The following is a 21,338-nucleotide window of genomic DNA, read 5'->3' as shown; positions in this document are numbered from 1 at the left end:
ATAAACGGATAAATAGTTTAAATAATATTTTGATGTTATTTCGAATATGTTGCATTTTAGATATAGCAAAATATTAAATGGTAATCGATAAATAGTTTAAAACATAGTTTAAATGGGGAGTCTGTTGTGCAACCTGTGGAATAACGGCGGGGTCGGTGGCGACAGTTTGGGCGGCAGGGTCGGCGGCGACGATTTGGGCAGATGGGGAGAAAGTAAGTTCGTCCTCTTCAGATGATCTCCATCAAACGCAAGGTGCGGCCAGAAGGGCTTCGACGGAGATGTCTCCCAACCAACAACATGGTGGTATGTGGCTGTCTGGTGCTAAATGACCGTGATCACCCAAGGAGGCGACTTGCGGCCATTGTTTCCGCACGACACACAAGAATGCTGAATGTCGACACCAGATTATCTGTTGCGCTGCGCTTGTGTTAGTCATATGGCGGCAAGATGTCCAGTTGTGCGAAGTCATTAGCGTAAACGATTACATGTGCTGTCAAAGAAGTTGAACTTGAATGAGCAATTGGAGGTGCACCGTGGAGAAGAATTTCAGCAGCAAGTGCAAATGCTTCCTTCTGATCTTCAACCTACCCATGCTTCCCTTTTGTTGTCTTTAACGCCAGAGATCGATAAAATTCAGGAAGACCTTGCTAAAGTGGTCGTTCTCTCATTGGTTGATGGCTTTGTTAATGAAGCTAGTGTGCTAGAAGTGGCCCCAACCATCATCAACATGGCTCTCGCTGGACTGATCTCTCCACTAAACGATTGCTCATTTCTTGTTCCTTTGGCTAGCCGAGAGAAGATTAAGGAGGTATGTAAGCTCGGCAACTTCAAAGTGGCCACGAAGGATAGTCCTTGCACCTTGAAGCTAGCCCCATGGTCAGTGTAGATAGAAGCGGATGGTCAGGCATCTGGAACCGAGCAATGGATAACGATCGGGAAACTACCACTGCATGGCTGGACTTGGAATACCATCTCAGAAGTGGTGAGGCCGGTGGGTAAATTGGTGGCCTTGTCACAGACGTCTCTTCCTCACAATCGATTCTTATTGGTGTTGGTGTGCGGCCGTGCGGGGGTCTCTCTGCCTCTAGAATTGGACCTTAGTCTTGGTATGCGAAAGTATCTGATCCTGGTTATGGGAGACCGAGGTACACTTCCGATCTTCCGGCATGAGCTTGGCAGATACTCGCTTCCATATCCAATTGTAGGGGATGGACGGCTATCTAATAGTAGAAGCACCCATGAAATTTCTAACTCTAAGAAGAGGAAGCAACAGCTGCAGTCTTTAGTTGGCAAGCAGCAGCTCTCATCGGAGATGTCCAATGCTATCGGGCCAGTTGAGCATGGCTTCTGCCAGGGTGATCGTGGGGGTTTGTCTCCACCAGAAGGTGATGCTGCTCGGGAGAGTTCTGAGAGAGTGGTTGAGCCTGGCTCCCATAGTGTTCGAAGTTTTCCTAAGAAACCGGAGGTGCCTGCGGCGGTCGTTGGTGATGGTGAGAAAAAAGGGGGTGGTTGAGCTCAGTTTCCACGGTGGTGTATCGACAACTCACCCTCAGCAACAAGCTTGGGGGGATGGACCGTTGGTCCGAAAGACGTGCAGGAATAATCCAGCGGTCGTGCTCGCACTCAGGTACCCGAGCGCCAAAGACCTATTCACTCTGCCGTCCGAATGTTGCATGAACCTAGAGGGTTATGTGTCATACATTAGTAGGTGAAGTCGAAAATGGGGACAAATGGCAAGATTAGGACGTCCGAGGTTGATATTAATACTGATTACGTACGTCAGAGGGGGGCTAATACTGTTCAAGAGGTTTTGGACCCAATCATTAGGGTTGAATCAGAGGGAGAGATAGGCTTTCATGATGTGAATGGCAATGACTTCAGCGACCCAATACTTCTTTGTGAAGTGGGCCGGGACTTGGGCCGTATAGTATCCATGATTGCGTGGAGGTCGTGAGGGTGTCTTCTTCAATTAAGGTGCAGGAGTTGGGCTATGAGTTGGGTGATGGTTTGGGCCGTTCTTCTTCAATTGAAATCCAATCGAGCGAAGCAAGGTAACCTTTAGCTGCTTCGGATAGTGGGCTGGCTTGTGGGCCAGGTGATGGGCTGAATCGCTTGTCAAAAGGCTGGATGTTAGAGAGGGTAAACAGGTGCTGACCAATATGCCTAGGGATTCGGAATTGGAGTCCATTAACATCCATGATGAACCGTCGTTACCGGTAATGACACCTCTGACGGGATTCACTTGGGAGTTTCTAGCAGAAGGGTGGGCCCTAAAGGCGACAGTGGTGCAATCTATTTTATTGAAGGAGTGTTCGACAAAGGATGCTATCAAACCGGAAGACTCACACTCTCTTCAGATGTTAAGGAGACGCCCGATAATAGTGATGAATCAGATGATTCGATATCTGAATTTGAAAGAAATCTCAGGGAACTAATGCCCGATTTTCTTGGAGATTCGGAATCAAGTAAGGCTGAGATTCCCAAAAAGTACTCGAAGAAGTAAAAGGCCCAAGAAACCTTCTTCTCTGTTAATGAAAAGACATGTTATGTGGCCAAGCCTCCAAAATCAACTAAGAAAAAGGCGCTGCGTGGCCACATTGGGGAAGGTATGGCATCTAAACCTCTTTCTTTCTGATTGGAATAATGCTCAACTTGCCAATTATAGTGATGCATGTGGAATTTCATTTTCTAAATCCGCAAATGAATGTTTTCATCATATTCACATGTTAGAACAAACCCGCATAGCCTCCTCGAAGGTCGGCATCCTCACTTGAGGATTGCAATGTTTAAAGTGTGATTGTGAATGTTATCACTTGGAATGTGAGGGGTTAGGAAAAACCGAGAAGCGGTTTCCAGTGAAAAGATTTTTTTGCTTATGCACTATGCGGATGTGTGTTGCTCGCAAGAATCCAAGCTCAAAGATATTTCCCCTGCTTCTTGGAGGGAGATTGGCGGGAACCATTTGGATCAGTTTTTTAATTTTGTTCCTGCCCGTGGTACGGCTGGTGGAATCATCATTGGTTGGAACAGTGCGATTATGACTGGCAAACTTTTATTGAGGGCTTCAGCTTAACAGTGGAATTCTATTCCAAATGTATGAACTTGACTTGGCGTTGCACTACTGTCTATAGGCCTAATAACAGGGCGCTGAAACTGGCCTTTTGGGAAGAGTTACAGGCATGTGTATTCACACACGGGTTACCATGGTTAATTTGTGGGGACTTTAAGGCAATCTTTGATGTTAGGGATAAGAATTCTGGTATGCCTAACTTGGAGGACATTAGAAGAGCAAACTCCTTTCTCAATAATCTGAAGCTATAGGAACCCTTTTGCGAAGGGAAGATAATTTTCCTGGTCGAATGGACAATCGGACCCGACCTGGGTGAAATTGAACAGATTCATCGTTAATTGTGAATGTGCTAATATTTTCCTTAAGATGATCCAAAACAACCTTCCGAGGTTGGGGTCGGATCATGTGCCTATCAGACTTGAAGTGGGTAATCATTGCTCAAATCCGAGACCGTTTAGATATAAGCTTGCGTGGTCCACTGCGGAAGATTTTCAGAAACTAGTCAGTAAGTGGTGGGAGGAATGCTCTCCAATTGGATGTGGTGCTTTTGTATTGGCCAAAAAAGTGGCGAGGCTCACGATGCATCTGCACTACTGAGTGAAGTTCTCGATTGGATCCATTAAACTCAAGAAGTTTGCTTTGCTCCATGATTTGGCTAAAGAGAACCGACTTTTAGATGAGAAGGAGCTTAAACAAGAAGAGGAGGTTCTACTAAAACTCACTGTTATCCGCAAACAAGAAGAATTATATTGGAAGCAAAGATTTAGGCTCCAATTGTTGAAGGAAGGGGATGACAACACCAGTTTCTTTCATGCTGTGGCTAATGGTCATAAGAACAGGAATTTCATTCCTAGTATCAGCCACAATGGTGAGTTAAAGACTGATCCTAAGGAAATCGGGAAAGCTTTCTCCAATCGCTTTTATCAACGATTTGGCCTTAAAAATTCCTCTAGATTCAAGACTGACTTCAGAAAACTCCTCGTGAATAAGACTCGGGTTGACCTGTCCCAGTTGGAGAGACCATTCACACTAGAGGAAATCAAAAGCGCAATGTTTGATCTAGAAGGGATAAAGCACCGGGCCCGGATGGCTTTCCCTTGTAGTTTTTTAGACAATTCTGGGAGACAATTAAACTCGACCAGCTCAAATTGTGTGAGTACTTCTATTTTGAGACAACGAATTTAGAACGCATCAATTGGGCCAATATTGCGCTTATACCTAAGGTGGAGCACGGGAGACCCCGGGGATTTTTCGCCCGATTAGTTTAATTAATTCCTCCCAAAAAATATTGTCTAAGATCTTAGCATCCCTTTGAGTAAAGTGATGAATGAATTAGTTGACTCTTACCAATCGGCGTTTGTGAAAGGGAGATGCATTCTGGACAATATTACTACTGCTTAGGAGTTGATTTTCAGTCTGCATAAGAGGAGGCTCCCATGTTACATTTTAAAAGTGGATTTTGCCAAGGCGTTCGATGTAGTAGATTGGGATTTCCTCTTCGATCTCCTACTCTCTAGGGGTTTTGGGAAAGATGGATTGGTTGGATCATGAGTATTCTCTACTCCTCGAAAGCCAGGATTCTGGTTAATGGTTCTCCTAACATATACATCAGATATAAAAGAGGTCTGAGGCAAGGGGACCCCTGTCTCCTTTATTGTTTGTGTTAGTAACGGATGTCCTAAGCATGATGTTCACTTATGCTCTTAACTCAAAAGTGCTTATCGAGGTGCCTTTAGGGGAGTTCAGGAGTAAATGCAATCTGCACTATACGGATGATCTGTTAATCTTGACTTTGGGTGGGCTGGAAGACCTTAGGATTATCAAACTGATTCTTTATCTGTTTGAAGGCATTTCGAGGCTTGAACAAACTTCTCCAAAACTTGTCTCTATACCTGCAGGTTGGGTGAGCCTCCTGCTCTGGCAGTAGTTGAAACCTTACACTACAACGTTGGTTATCTACTAGTTATTTATCTAGATATTCCGATATCCAGTAGAAAACCACGTAGGCAAGATTGGAAAGGGGTTATTCTCAAGGTGAGAAGGAGACTAGCACCTAGAAACTGAAACATCTTTCTTTAGGTGGTCGTCTTACCCTTGTGAATTCGGTTCTGTCAGCAATCCCAACGTATTGGATGTCCATTTTCGATTTGCCTAGCTGGGTCATTAAAGCTATTGACCGGATTAGAAGAGATTTCTTATGGTCCGGCCTTAACCTTGATCACCCTGGGTGCAGATTGGTCTGCTGGAAAAATTTATGTAGACCCCGTGATCAAGTGGGGGGGGGATGGGGTATCTTAGAGCTTTCTAGCTTCAACCAGGCCTTATTGGGGAAATGGTGGTGGAAATTTATGACGGATTCCTCTTGGGGAGGCGCATAGGTGATTTAATTCAACTATGGTATGCATCGTTGGAATATGCACCCTAATCAAGCAAGAAGAATCTCCTTATGGAAAGGGGTGATGAACTGCTTACCGTCTCTCAGGAGTTGTATTTCACATGAAATTACCAATGGAAAGGAGACACTTCTGTGGAAAGATAATTGGTTCAACGGCAGGGCGCCAATGTATTTGTAGCCAGAGATATTCAAAGGAAATCTACAACCCAATGGTACTGTGATTGAGCTGATCAATCTTTTTGATGAACCTCCATTCACAGGAAATGGAGACATTAGACTTATCGGAGAAAGACTTCGAAAGTCGGATAGCCTGACGGGTGATAAGAAGTGGTGGAGGAATACATGAAATGGGATATTCTCGGTTAAATCCTTTTATAATTTCCTCATGGACGGGGGGTTAAGATGCCATGTGGCAAAATCTTTTTGGCATAGTTGGTTCCCTAAGAAAATTAACCTCTTTAACTGCTTGCTTGGCAAAACAAAATCCTTTCTTTGGAAAACCTGGCACGCAGGAGATGCAACAAAATGTCTACTGATACTTGCGTGATGTGTCATGGGGGATCGGAATCGGTTGATCATCTATTCATTCATTGCTCCATTGCCAAAAAAGTGCGGGACTACTTCAACAGACTTATTCAGCTGCCTCCACCACCATCGTCTTTGAAATGCCTTTGGGGAACGTGGCAATCTTGCATTCTCCACACAGCGGGAGTTTGGGGATTTAGTTGTGAAAGTGATCATTTGGAACATTTGGTCGGTTAGGAATGATTGTATTTTTCAATGCCAATGTTTTTGCATGTACATGGTTTTATCCCCGAAAATTGATCGTATGATTTTTATATTGGTGTTCTTCCATCTCGAGAGGGATCTAGGCGAAAATCGAGGGTCGATCTTTGCGATCCGAAGGAGCTTGGAGTTCCTTGGTCCCCGTGTGAAGGAATTCGAGGAGACTGTCTGCATCCGAGGGATGAGCATAATCAAGAGCAAGCTAGGGATTCTTGCTTGAAGTTGTATTAGGCCCTTTTTGTTACTTTTCTTGTTCCTTATTGTTTTCTGTTTTGTTGTTCTTTTACCATATCTACTGGTTCTTGGACTTATGTTCGGCTTTTTATTAATAGAAGAGGTTTATCCTCCTTTTTCATTAATGATTCATGATAAGTTATTGATATATTCTTTTTTTCCTTTTTATTGAAATGTCTCATAATAGACTTGCAAATCATATAAAATAGAAAGGTTTTCATATACAAACAAAAGCACATGTTTGTGCTACTAAAATGTACCCCCATTTTAACTATTTTAAATATATTATATTAGTAATATTCGTTATCATTAATATACCACCCCAAAAAAAATCTCTCTCTGTGTTCATTTCAAATATTTTTTTTCATCTCTAAACACAAAGTTAAAAATATTTTATGATTACAGAAGAATTTCATTGTGTTCATCTCAAATATTTTTTTTCATCTCTAACACAATGTGAAAATCATATTAAATATTTTATAATTACAAAGGAAAATAAAATACAATTTAGAGGTATAAATATAAAAAGGGAAAATTATTTTTTAGTCCCTGAAAGTTTCAAAACATCCCAGACAGACCCTCTGACATTTGAATTTACCAGACAGTCCCTCCTTTTTTGACAGTTTACTTTTCAATCCTGACAGTTTACTTTTCAATTAATGCAGCTTACTCCGTTAATTTATTCTATTTTACAACATGTACTTCCCGCTTAAAATATATAGTTTTCATTTAACATAGTGTGTTTTTGTTTAACCACATAAGTTTTCACTTAATATATAGCACATTTGCGTTTAAAATTTGACTTTTCCGCTTAAAATTATGGGTTTCTGCTTAAAATTTGGTGTTTTCGCTTAACCACATAAGTTTTCACTTAACATATAGCACATTTGCGTTTAAAATTTGACTTTTCAGCTTAAAATTATGGGTTTCCGCTTAAAATTTGTTGTTTTCGCTTAAAAATTGAGAGCCATCCCAGTTAACATCTGTTACCTTTATGTCAACATCAATCATCTTTATGTCAGACATGTTTGAAAAATAACCTATCAGAAAAAGGAAGAACCTTTTGGGAATACTCAAAGTCATGGGGTTTTTTTTGTGAATACCTTAACTTTGGAGGGACTTTTTGTTCATTTCCAGTTATAAAAATCAAAAATACATTTAATATTTTCTTTTATTTTCACCAGCCATTTAACTCTAAAATTTATTTTTCCAATGATAGAACATAATTTTTTTTATAAGGTACATAAGTTACTCATTTGAAACAAATATTGTGATTTAAATGGAGTGATTTCTTAACCTATCACTTGTTTAAAATAAAAAGTCACTATATTTTTAATGTGAAGGTTGTACACCATGATAACTGAAATAGTCAAATGCACAATACGCACATGCATGGAAAAGAAAACTGATTTCCTTGATGAAACAAAGCACATGTGTGATGCCCCCACAAAGAAACCTGTTGGTCTCCATCAACTTCTCACATGCTTTGTACACTGTCTTGTTATGATGGTGCATTCCATGAATGACCATTCTAAAATTTGGACAGTCATTAGAAATAAAGATAGCTCACCCATCAAATTAACTAGCTAAAGTCTATATAAGCTGTACCACCTTTTATGTACCGGCTTTTAAACCAAAGCCATGCAAATTTCTGACAACTAGGTGTAAAGTCTAATCTTGTCTAAGAGCTTTATTAGATTGGTTCATGTTGGACAGAAGAACAATACAAGAACATGCACACTCTTAGGCAGAGGTGACAAATCCCACACACTTGCAAATCACATGGCTTAGACTTATCTCTTCCATAGGACATAATGATGCCAATCAGGGAAGTAGTTTTCAGTGCCACCTTGCAAAACACACAGCATTGAGTAGTGATATCTGGACATAGTATATCTGGGTGAAAAGGTTTTTTGCATGGCCTTTTGAAGAGAAGGTGAAAATTACATGAACCAATTCTTGTTTTCAATTTTATTCCATTTTATTTTGATAAATTGATTTTTATCATGTTTACAAATGAATTTTGCATTACTGCAGGTTAAAGAAATAAGCAACTAAGCAACTATATTTAAAAAATAATAATAAAATAAAAACATATAAATTTACATGGAAAAAATAAAATCTGAAAAAACCCCAAGCGGGAGGAGAAGATGATGTCATTGCATTAAAAATTCAGTATAATAATGATGGCTCAATTTGTCTAAAATTTGCTTAGATAAGCCCTAGTTTGGTCTGAATTTAGTTTATACCGTGGTTTAACTTTATTGTTCTTTAATTGCAAACTGATGTCTAAATTTTTTAATCAAATTTAAACAAATCCCAAAAAATTTCAGAATTTGAAAAAATCATATAAATTGCACCATGAGTTTTTTTTAGTTGATTCAAATATAATTTGGAGAACAAATTTTAATAATAGGTAATATGCTATTAATATTTTAAATACAAAATTATTATAATGAGTGTAGCAGTTTATCAATTGTTATATCAATTCAAGGTATGCTGTAAGGCCATGATTTTGAGAAATTGTTTAGATAAAAGTAAATTTAAAATAAATTAACCTACCTAACTAGGTTAAAATGGAATAATTTGAATTAAAAACAATTTTTAAAAACTCTGATTATTTAAATTTAATATTATTCTATATTAATTGAATTAAAACTCATGATTATTTGGAATCATTTCAGATTTCTTTATTTTAAAATGCAATTTAAAAATTTTAATTTAATTTATCCTAATGTTTTTGCACTGCAAACAAATATAGCCGAAGTGTTTGTGTTACTTAGCATAACAGAGAAAATGAACTATAATCACGTCATTTTAATTTTTAAAATTTTCTAAAATATATAGATCTAGTTAATTACCATTAATAAGAAATAATAGCAACTAGTAATTAAATTTGGAGAAACAATAATAGTAAGAATATAAAAACTAAAAATCTCTTATTTATAATTAAAAAGAAATGAATATTATATTAATTTTGGAGAAACAAATGCATAAAAAATACCATCTGCAAAGGATCATAAAAATTTTTGAAAAATTAGTTAGAGAAGATATGAGACTGATTAAGCATTAAAATAAATTTTTTTAATATTTTATGATATTATTTTAAATTTTAAAAAGTTAGCTAGGATTATATATAGTATTAACTAAATATTAAATTAAATTATTTTTATATTAAAATAATTACTTGGAGTTGGAATTGTTCAAAATTTTAAGTTTTTAAAATTATTATTAACAAAATTTATAGATGGGGCCTTTAAAAAAATTAGGGGTCTAAAATAATTGTTTCATTTGCTTTACCATTGAGCATGCCCTAATCTATAGACATCTTTGTCTTTGATGTGGTTTGTTCATATATTTATTAAAAAAAAATTAAATATAATTTTTAAAATAATAAAATTGTGTATAAGCATGTCGGTGACATGACTCCTTTAATTTTTGTTTGATAAAAATGGAAACTATTCCCAATTGAACAACCCCATTTTAATGCTTGAGGATGGCACCAACTAACTTCGAATATCCAAATCCTTCGCTCACCACCACAGCAAAATCTTGTAGCTTTGGTTCAGTCACATGTCAATTTGGTCTAAAGATGACCCACAATGTTATTAAACACATGATGGAATGGCAGCATTCTTTGACCCTCATTCTTTCACTCTTCTCTTGGTTCCCACTCTTCATGTTTCTTTCATGATATATTTAGCTATTCTTTTAGATACTTTTCATTTAATTAAAGACTCATGTTTTTATCATAGATTGTGCAGATCCAAGTATCCAACTCTTTCACAAGCTAGGATGGACATGATGTTATCTTTGTTATTTTCTTCGTTATGCTCATTAAATGTATTGCACGTTATATGATTGGATCTCGTGCTTAATAATATTTTTTATTTTGGACAATTGCCCTACTTCCCTCTTTTACTTCAAAATTATGGTAATGTATATCATTGTTCCTGATAATTGTATTGTTTTCAATAATACTATCGGTCTTTAAATAATAAAAAATTATTACAACATGTGACTTGAATTTTTAATGATAAATCAAAATAATTACACTCTGCTGGTTAACTCTTAATGATAAAGAACCTTTTCGTGCATGTTAAAAGATTACTAATGTAAAACAATTAATTTCAACTAACCTCTCTCATCTTTGTTGGTGGGTTATCACACACAGAGATAATAGTTAGTTTATAAAAGTTTATATAAATCATATAAATTGAAAACCACTCCCACAGTTGATAATTTCTGTTAACAAGTACTGCATTTGATATATTTCAAACCTTATGCAATAAACACCTCACTAAGACATCTTTTATAATAGAATCAATATTACTAAACCAGAGACACATTGGTGGGAAGATTTTTTCATCAAACTAATTTAGTTTATCAAATTTTAAGTTATGATGCCCTAAAAAAACAATTATTTTCTCTATTTTAATAATAAATAACCTAGTCCTACAATAGTCATATGGAGAAATAATTGCAGAAATGGTCATTACCTTCCAAATGAGATTGTTTAACTTCCTCACATTTATCTTCTACCCTCTGGCCCCTCAATTTTGGCAACCATGTTTCCATCAACTGATTTTACTATTAATATAATGATTCCCGAATCCCAATTGCTATTATACTGTTACTAGTGAACTGCTTATTTTTGTTATCTAACAATAAAAAATTTATTTTTCCCATTTATTTAATTAAAATTAAATCATAGATTCTTATATAAAAACATTACATTTATGACTGTTAGTATGGCTTGAGTTATTGTTTGGAATTCTTTGAATTTAAAAAAATCTTTATTTTGATCATCAATGCCGGCGTGATTAAAATGTCAGTTCCTACCCAAGATCACTGTTAGAGTTGACCGAATTCAGATGCTTTTACAACCTAACTCAAACCAAAATTTTCTTCTCTTTGCAAAAATAGTCATACATCGATTTTGTGTATTTTTAGTTTTCCAATTTTTTTTTTTATTAATAGACTACAAATTTCTTTTATTTATAAGATTGTGAAAAAAATAGATAAGTACAAATGTTGGAAAAATTGAAAGTTGTGTCGTGATACTACTGCTCTGAAAGCAAAATTTTGACATGACCGAGGTGCAATCGAGATCGCCGTTCATCCCCAATGTTAACATTGCTACCCTCAGACACATGCACTCGTGGCAAGGAGTTGGAATAGCACCATAGCCAAAAGCCAAAACCCAAAGAAAATTGAAAAAACCCTAGAGAAAAAGAAGCTCCGTGTCCTATTTAAAACTCCTAAGCTTATCTTATCTTAAAATCTAAATATTGCAATTTAAAATAGAGAAAAATCCGGTTGTTATAAAAAAACGTGTGACCAAATTTGAAAATCAATCATACAAGATAAGCATTATTAGTTTGTTTAACAATTCAAACCACAATAGGACATGTTTTAAACCAACCAACATATTTTTTTAAATCTTTCTAGTAGTCATTCCCAACAATCCCCAACGAATGACTAACTAGTCAAAAACAATATTTTCTGGGTAATTGAAGGAATTTTATTACTTAAGCATCAATATCTTCTGATTGAATTAATGCATAGTGAAGTGAGGCAACAACTTAGCTAATGAAAGTGAAATGATTCTTGAACTTTCAAAAGCTCAAGCTGAGACCCCCACAACACATCGACTCCTTAATGTAAGCTATTCCACGATACAATTTTATCAAAGCGCTATTAAAGGCCATGCGCATACACCTTGAGTTCTTATGAATGCTCTAGGAAAAAAACTCTTCATTCTCTCATAGAATAACTTCATCAAGTCTATATCACAAAAGGACCACTCAAAGAAAGAGCTATGAAGGTTTCATAGTCCATAAGACTCATACATCACAAAGTCATCAACTCATTCATCAAGTCCTCACTAGGACCACCCACCACATAAGGGTATGAATATTATCACAATAAAGAGTAGGGATAGAGAATCTGCCAAGTTAATCCTAGGTCCAACCAAAGGTTTGCTACTCACTCTATGGCTTTTAGACCCATTCCCCTTGGTGACTCAAGAATGGTCCTCCTTGTTAATCCTTTAGTGAGAGGATCTGCCAAGTTCCGCTCAGATCTCACAAATTCCAAGGAGATGACGCCATTCCTTTATAGTTGCTTAACAGCACCATGTCTAATGTGAATGTGCCTCCTCTTGCCATTATAAACACAGCTCTTGGCAACACCAATGGTAGCTTGTGAATCACAATGTAGAGAGACCGGTGCAGCTGACCCCCACAAAGGTATGTCTCCCAATAGGTTTCTCAGCCACTCGGCCTCTTGGCCTGCTAGCTCGAGAACTATAAACTCATATTCCATGGTGGAGCGTGCTATACACTTTTGCATGGCTAATTTCCATGAAACAGCTCCTCCACCCAAATGCGAACACATATCCACTTGTAGAGCTCACCTCATCATTGTCCGTTACCCAGTTTGCATCACAATATCCTTCTAACACTATAGGAAATTTGTTAAAGTACAAGCACCAATCCATGGTACCCTGAAGATACCTCAATAGACGACGAAGCACACTCCAATGCTTATTGTTAGGGTTATGAGTGTTATGAGTGTACCTGCTCATTCTGCTCACAGCATAAACAATGTCAGGTCTACTATAATTCATTAAAAACATGACACTACTAATGACCTTTGCATGCTCATCTTGAGATACACTTTCACCTTTATTTTTCTTAAGACACATGCTAAGATCATAAGGTGTTCTCAAGGATGTCTCATCAAAGCAATCAAATCTCTTTAGTGTTATTGGTTTAAAGAAAATCCATTTTCAGTTTTCCTAATTTTGACACCAAAAATTATATCAGCTTCACCCAAACTTTCTTATCAAAATGTGAAGACAAAAATAACTTGATCTCATTAATCACATGCAAGTTTGTGCCGAAAATAAGCATATCATCCATATATAAGAAAATAATCACACAATGAGGCCCAAACAATTTAGAGTAAACACATGAATTAGATGCATTAACTTTATAAACATTACTTACCAAAGTATGATCAAATTTCGCATACCATTGCTTGGGTGCTTGTTTCAGCCCATAAAGAGATTTTTTAAGTTTCCATACCTTGTGTTCTTGACCGAGAATCATAAAGCCCTTGGGTTGTGCCATGTATATCTCCTACTCTAGATCACCATCGAGAAAGGCCGTTTTCACATCCATTTGATGTATCACTAGGCCATGAATTGCTAAAAAGGCAATCAAAGATATAATGGTAGCAAATTTAGTTACAGGAGAATATGTATCAAAATAATCTATACCTTGCTTTTGAGTATAGCCCACAACCACTAATCTAGCTTTGAACTTCTCAATTGAACCATCCGGTCTAATCTTTTTCTTAAAGATCCATTTACACCTAATAGGTTTGCTGCCTATAGGTAAATCTACTAAATCCTATGTGTGATTCATAATAATAGAATCTAGCTCGCTTTTGATGGATATTTTCCAAAAACTAGAATCTATTGAACTTAAAGCTTCTTGGTAGGTTTTAGGATTCTCGTTGATTAAAAACATAGATGCAAATCGATCATTAATCTTATCTAGGTTTTCTACTAGGAAAGCAGATAAGAAATCATACCCAAAATTTTTTTTAGTTTTTCTTCTCTTACTTCTCCTACGTTCATACCCAACAGGTTCAGAAGTAGAAGGAAAAAAGGCAAATACCTAGTCAATGTTTGAAGTACCAATGGAAGTTCCAACAACCTTGATCATAGGAAATGTATGCTCAGAGAACTCTGCATCTCTAGGCTCATAAATGGAATTGTCAGTCAAGCGCATGAATTTATAAGTCACACTGTTATGAGCATAACTAATAAAAACACAGTCAAATGTTTTTAGTTCAATATTAGGTTTTTTCAATACTGGATATGCAACCTTTGCTAAACACCTCCACACTTTCAAATAGTTCAGATTAGGTGCAAAACCCTTCCACATCTCATAGGGTGTCTTATCCAACTTCTTGTGAGGGACCCTATTAAAAAAACAAAAACAAGCAAAAAAAGCACGGCTTCCCCCACATGTTATCATATAACCCGAACTCAACAACATGGAATTCATCATTTTCCTTTAAAAGTTCTATTTTTTACGTTCTACTATACCATTTTTGTTGTGGTGTGTATGGTGCACTAGTTTCATGTATAATGCTATGTAATTAACAAAATTCTTAAAGAAAATATGTGCCATACTCACCACCTCTATCGGACCTTATTCTTTTTATTTTTCTATCTAATTGGTTTTCAACTTCTGCTTTATATTTTAAAAACATTTCAGCAGCCTCATCTTTTGATTTTAAAAGGTAAATTCTTGTGTACATGAAAAAATTATCTACAAAAGAGATATAATATTTTTTTGCTACATCTACTCATAGTGTTTTAAAAATATGCCAAGTCAGAATGTACCAATTCAAGCAATTAAATGCATCTAGATGTGACAGGTTTAAAAAGCTTTTTCATAAATTTTGCTTCCACACAAACTGAACATTTAAAATGATTATTAGGTTCAAATGCATTGATAAGATGCAAGTTTTTAAGCCTTTAAATGGATGCAACATTCACATGTCCTAATCTACCATGTCACACATAAATAGTCTCAACAATATAAGCAGAACAGGAAATATTTTCATTAATACTAGAAACACAAATAGTGTTCAAAACAAAAATGTCATCAGCCAAATACCCCTTACCAACAAATTCACCATTTTTAGTGATGATAATCTTATCAGCCTCAAACACAATCTTTAGCCCGGCCCTGCTCAGAAGACTGCCAGACACTAAGTTCCTACGCAAGGAAGGAACATACAAAACATCATTGAGTGCAAGAGTTTTGTCAGAAGTGGGTTTTAGAAGAACCTTCCCTTTCAAGAGTACAACAGCAGTGGCGGAGTTGCCCATGAACACGCACTCCCCATCATCAGCCTCCTGGATCTCTTGGAAAATCTCCTAGAACTCAAGGATCCAGTCTAACTTGTTCTCCACCAGATTGGCCTCCATGACCACAGCAGTGATAAGTGCTTGTGCGATATGAATGCGAAGCGTTCATTCCTTATGTTGAGCATTACTTTTCTCAGGTTTTTACATTAATATGTGCGTTTTTATGTTACTTTTATGCAGGTAGGGTTGTGAGGCCGAGTATGAAGGAAATAGGCCAATGTGGATCATAATGCACCTATTTTGGAGGAGATCTTGCTAAGGTTCAAACGCGAAGACATAGGTCAGGTGTGAGATGCTAGAGTGTGTGCCAACCTCCTCGTATTCGAGTGAGACATTCATTTGGAGGGGCACAAAGGCAGTCACACTCGAACATTCTGATTTATGCATATAAGAACAAGAGATTCACCAACGTGCACATCATTGAAGAGGCAAGTGATTCACGATGTAAACGTGTGCCCGTTTGCGTTACCCCAATGAAAGTATGGAATTGGGAGTATTTTTCAGATAGCATCTTGTAGGGAGTTCGATGCAGCAAAAAGCGTAAAGGGCAATCTTGTAGCAGCCCATCCAGAAATCGAGAACCGAGAGAATCCACACGGGCATGTGGAAATTATCCACGCCTGTGGAAATTCCACGAGGCGTGTGACATCATACACGCTGTCTGCGATCGCCCGATTCGACCCTATTTAAAGCCGATTTCAGCCCTCGATTTTGGTATTCTTTTCTCCATCTTTTTCCCCAACTTGTGAGAGGACTTGACTAGGGTTTCGAGGGGTATTGGCCAAGGTTTTTGGAGAAGTTCTACGGCTCCGACATCGTGATTCCATTAGGAAGAAGGTTGGTAGGGGAGCTTCGATCGAGGCGTATCCTATACCGGACGAAGGAATCTTTGGACGACGAGTAGAGGACTCTGCACAAGACCATCGACACGACCATCGAGTGGGTTTCTTTATGGATTCATTGATTTTAAATTCGATTTCTTTGATTATATTAAGCTCCATGGAGAGCTAAACCCCTAGTGGGTACTTGGATGATTGTGAACCCTAGGATGTATTCGTTCATTGAACTTCTTTATTATGCTTTCAATAAATTGATGTTTATTGTGAGTTCCAATCTTGAATGCTTGATTGTATGAACATTTCCCCTAGAGTGACACTAGGGTTGAGAGTTCTTATTGGTAACTTTGTGAGTGAGTGACACACCACGAGCGTTAGACAAAGCTAGGTTGGAGAGGGTTGAGAGGGTGAGTCGAGAAGTGCAGGGAGGCGTCCCCTTTCCCCCTGGGCGTGATAGATTCTACCTCCGTTCCTTGAGTTCTTTGCGACCATAATAGAGTGAGTGGTCTAAGGGATGAACCTCCTGCGGGGGCCTAGTTGCGCGTGCAGATGGAGTGAAGCGTTGAGAGGATCTTAGTATCTAGGGCTTAATTGTGGCTAGGGACCTTCGCACGGACCAAAGGGTTAGGTCTATATTTAGGAAGAGATTTATCACTTGGAATCCCTAGAGTTCATTGCAACTCTGCTGCAAAAGTGCAGGTGTTGAGATAGTTCGATTTCTCCTCCGGACATGTATAGAGTTAGGCATAGTTGACCTTAGATTTGGGACTATGTATGTAAGGATTTCCACGACTCACAATTGCATTGATTAGGAAGCATAATAGAGAGTTCTTGCACTTGAAGCGATTATCCTAGGTGAAGCATTATCCGAGTACCCCATCTTTATCGATTGCCTTACCCTCTTCTTACTTTTGCTCTTTCACTTGTTGATTTTATTGTTGAGAATTGAATCAATTTCACACCTATCACAATTGATCTTCCACATAGCTAAGAAACAAATTAAGTATTTTCACTCCCTACTCCCTGTGGATTCGACCCCGCTCACCCGGGATTATTACTTCGACAAGCCCGTGCACTTGCGGGATATAAGCAAGGGGAACTTGTCAAGCAGTAATGTTGTCTTCTTTCTCATTAAGGTTGGCCTGTGGGGTAACTTGGTTGTCAGACTTCTGGCCTTGCCTAGATTGGTTTTTGTGCATGTAGCAGTGGTAGGCCTTGTCTCCCTACTTCCCGCAACAAAACATGACACCATGGGTTTCTGAATCTTTCCCTTAGTGCCCTTGAACTACCTACCCTTCTTGTAAGGTTTGTCCTTCATCACCTTCTTGCCCTTGTTTTTGGACCTATTTATCGGTGTTGAACTAGACTCAACCAAGTTAGCTTTAATAGATGTAGAGGAGTTTGAGTTTTTCTTATCTTTCAGTCGGATCGCCTTCTCAGTGCACATGTGGCTAATCAACTGATGCAAGGTAAGGTCCTTCTTCTTGTGCTTGAGATAATTCGGGTAGTCACTCCAGGACGGCGGGAATTTCTTTAGCAACACGTTGGCCTGTAGTATCTCACACATCTTCGTCTCCTCAGATAGGACGTTGGCAACCAGGTTTTTGTACTCATGGACTTGGTCCATCATAGATTTCCCATCCACCATCTAGAATTGCTGCTACTTTTCGCCCACATACTTCATCCTACTTGAATCATTTGCACCATATCTAGTTTCCAAGGTATCCCAGATAGTTTTAGCATACTTTTGGTTAACAAACAGGTCAAAGAGAGGGTCGGTCATGTGGTTCAAGAGGTGGCCGCGAATCATCTTATTGTCCATCTCAAACTTAGCCCTAGTGTCCCCATTTGCCTTCTTGGTTTGGTTAGTTGGTGGTGTAGCAATAGACATAGCCGGGATGGAGATAGTATCCAGTTGGTCATCATGGTAGTCAGTGAAGAGGACGTAATCGACCTCCAATTGCTCGAAGAAGATGAGCAATTTCTGCGACCATCTGCGGTAATTGGTGCCGTCAAGGGGCTCTAGTTTTGATAGGTCAGGAAGGGCTTTTGTGGTTGGTACAACCATAATTGAAGTTAGACTTTCGCTTTCATATTGTTGGAAAAATTGAAAGCTGTGTCGTGGATACCACTGCCTTGAAAGCGAAATTCCGGTACAATTGAGGTGCAATCGAGATCGCCAGTGCCCCTCCCCCCACCAAAAAATAAGGTTAAGACAGCTATCTCCAAACACGTGCACTCATGACAAGGAATTGGAATAGTATTGATTACCCAGGAGACAAAGCCCAAAGAAAAGAGAAAAACCCCTAGAGAAGAAGAATTTCAGTGTCCTATTTGAAACCCCAGAGCTTATCTTATCTTTTTATTTTAAAACTTGAATATTGCAATTTAAAACAGAGAAAAATCAGGTTATTATAAAAAACGTGTGACCAAATTTGAAAATCAATCATACAAGATAAGTTCTATTAGTTTGTTTAACAATTCAAACCACAGTAGGACATGTTTTAAACCAACCAACAGATTTTTTAAAATCTTTCTAGTAGTCAATCCCAACAACAAGTGCACCAGTTACGGTGACTTATAGACCTCCTAAGAAAATCCCTTTGTTCAGCAACCCTTGAGGGGTGAAACCACTGTTTCTCCCACAGGGGACCCACCCACACCCAGGCCACTAAATAGTATATGAATAGTGTTGGATCCAAACGTACAGTGCATAAATAGTATTATCAGGGGAAATATTCAAACCCTTATCTTTACCCTTGCATTATTATGTCATACCATTGGATTTCCAATAGTTTACAATTTGTCATTTTTTACATCAACTTTTTTTCTTTAATTATTGTTTATATATAAATAGCTAATTTTATCCTCACTCCGCCCACATGAATGCATTTTGTATCATTAGATGACCCCTCCCAAAAATGCACACATGTACCCTAGAGAATTATTACACTAACAAAAAACTCTAAAACTAGAGTGCAAAGCTCTTACAAATTTGAAAGAACTCATCATTTTAAATTTGCAACGAACCCTTCAAAAATAACAATGATCAACACATAAGATTTTATTCTAGAAATCTTGCCTTAACTAACTTTCCGTTGGTCTCAACCATTGTTGATGTGACACGGCTTCCTTGAGATTTCAAAATGGTCACTTTGGACAATAATCTCTCTCTCCATTATATATGCTTAATTAATTATCTAACAAATAATGCCAAGTCTTAAAAATAAAATAAGATGGTGTTTGGTTGGAGGTAATCTAATATTAACCTCAGAGTGTGAACCATATGATTTTACATTACTTCATTTGGTTAGGTATATCATATTTTCATAATATGGTAACTTAGTCAAGATTACTGGTAATATAATTACCATTTAAAGAGGTAAAAATCTCATATTCAAGGGGGAATGCGATTATTTTCCCCTATAATACCTCTCAAGTTCAATATATTTCCCCAAATACAAATATTTAAAAGCTTTAAAAATAAAATTTTTCAAATAGTATAGCTTGTTGGAGATGAAAAAAACAAATATTTAAGAATAGTTTTTTTTTTCAAATATTAAATAACCAAATCCGAGGACAAATTTTATACTTTTCAAATTTTAAAGTATGATTTAATTATTAGTATTTTTAAAAATAATTAGTTAAAATATATTTTAATTAGGGCATCTCCAATCTCATGCTACATTTGAAGTTTTTGTGTTAATTTGACCCAAGTATTGCTCCAACCCAGCACAATAACCTGCACTAAATCTAAAATATGCTACAATGACGCGCAAGATATTGCGCTTCACTGTAGCAACATTATTTTATTTTATTTTTTTATTTTTTATTTTGATTGCAATTTTTTTAAATTTTCTATTTTCTATTTTTTATTTTTATAAAATTTATATTTATAATTTTATATTTTAATTAAATTAATAACTTATAATTTAAGTTTATATTTTTAATTAATTAAGAAATAAAAAATTAAAGAAAATAATGTGGGAAAATATAAATTCATTAAAATTAACCAAAATTACATGCACGATAAAATAAAAATATAGAAAATAATTAGATCCAAAAGGGGGTGGTTGTTGAAAATGCCTTCTTTTCTGTAAAATTTCTTGTTGTTGTGCTTGTATATAAGTACAAATATTTGAATCAGTGATAGAATTCAAATCTCGCATCAAAATTTTGTCCTCATATCTCATTTGTTGAAAAGCAAGATTTTTTGCTCTGCATTTATATGAACATTTGTCGATCTGCATTAGTCTTCTTTAATATCTCCATAATCTTTGAGTTGTCATCTTTTAGACGACTAAGAGAAGATGCTACTTCATCATTCATTTTTTTCTTCAATTTGGCTTTCTTCTGTCTGATTGGGCATTCAGAAGGTGAGCCACCAACACCATCATCTAAGTTAAGAGAAAATTGAGAAAGTCCAGGAGATTCTGGTGCTTGCGATTCTGGCGTGGGATTTTCAGATTCTAATGTTACATAGTAAAATGCATGCTTTCGAGTAATTTGTCTAGATATCATAACATTATCTTTAAACTTCTCAAAGTTCCTCACAATGTGCCCCACATGATCAAACTTGAACCCTTTCTTGCAGTTAGGATCATCCAAAAGCAACCTCTTTGCTCAATTCATCAGTAAACGGTTTCAGAGTTATAAACTTGTAAAAATATAAACTTGCGAAGAGTAAAATATATAAAATATTTACAATATTTTGGTTTGATGCACCATTTGGATTCAAATTTTCCACCCTTCGAATACATCTGTTCAATTATTTCACTGCCTTCTATTATTTGCATCCGACATTGTGAAGACCGAGCAGAATGTTCCACCCAAGATTTATCTCTTGCCAAATTGTATTTTTCTTCCGTTCGAGTCCATAATTGCTCTAAAGACAAGTTCGCACCAATAATGAGCTCTTGAGCTATTTCCATGTAAATTTCACAAAGGTAGACATCTTCATAAGGAGAGTACCCCGAACTATGAGATTGTTTAAAAATTTTTCTTAGGTTACAATGAAAGAGAGATTTTTTTTATAATAATGGTTGAAATGAGAGATGACATGAA

General features: G+C 37.0%; 1 protein-coding gene across 1 annotated transcript; it reads right to left on the bottom strand.

Moving 5' to 3' along the window:
* Nucleotides 1-20,498: 20,498 nt before the first annotated feature.
* On the bottom strand, nt 20,499-20,891 carry LOC120255357 (the record flags this gene model as incomplete). Its single annotated transcript, XM_039263194.1, has 1 exon — nt 20,499-20,891. A coding segment is annotated over one exon (393 nt), but the record flags the coding sequence as incomplete, so codon positions are not given.
* Nucleotides 20,892-21,338: the final 447 nt, after the last annotated feature.

This window comes from Dioscorea cayenensis, unplaced genomic scaffold, assembly GCF_009730915.1.
Source record: "Dioscorea cayenensis subsp. rotundata cultivar TDr96_F1 unplaced genomic scaffold, TDr96_F1_v2_PseudoChromosome.rev07_lg8_w22 25.fasta BLBR01000969.1, whole genome shotgun sequence".
NCBI classification, from domain to species: domain Eukaryota; kingdom Viridiplantae; phylum Streptophyta; class Magnoliopsida; order Dioscoreales; family Dioscoreaceae; genus Dioscorea; species Dioscorea cayenensis.
This window is presented reverse-complemented; position numbering and strand designations above follow the sequence as displayed.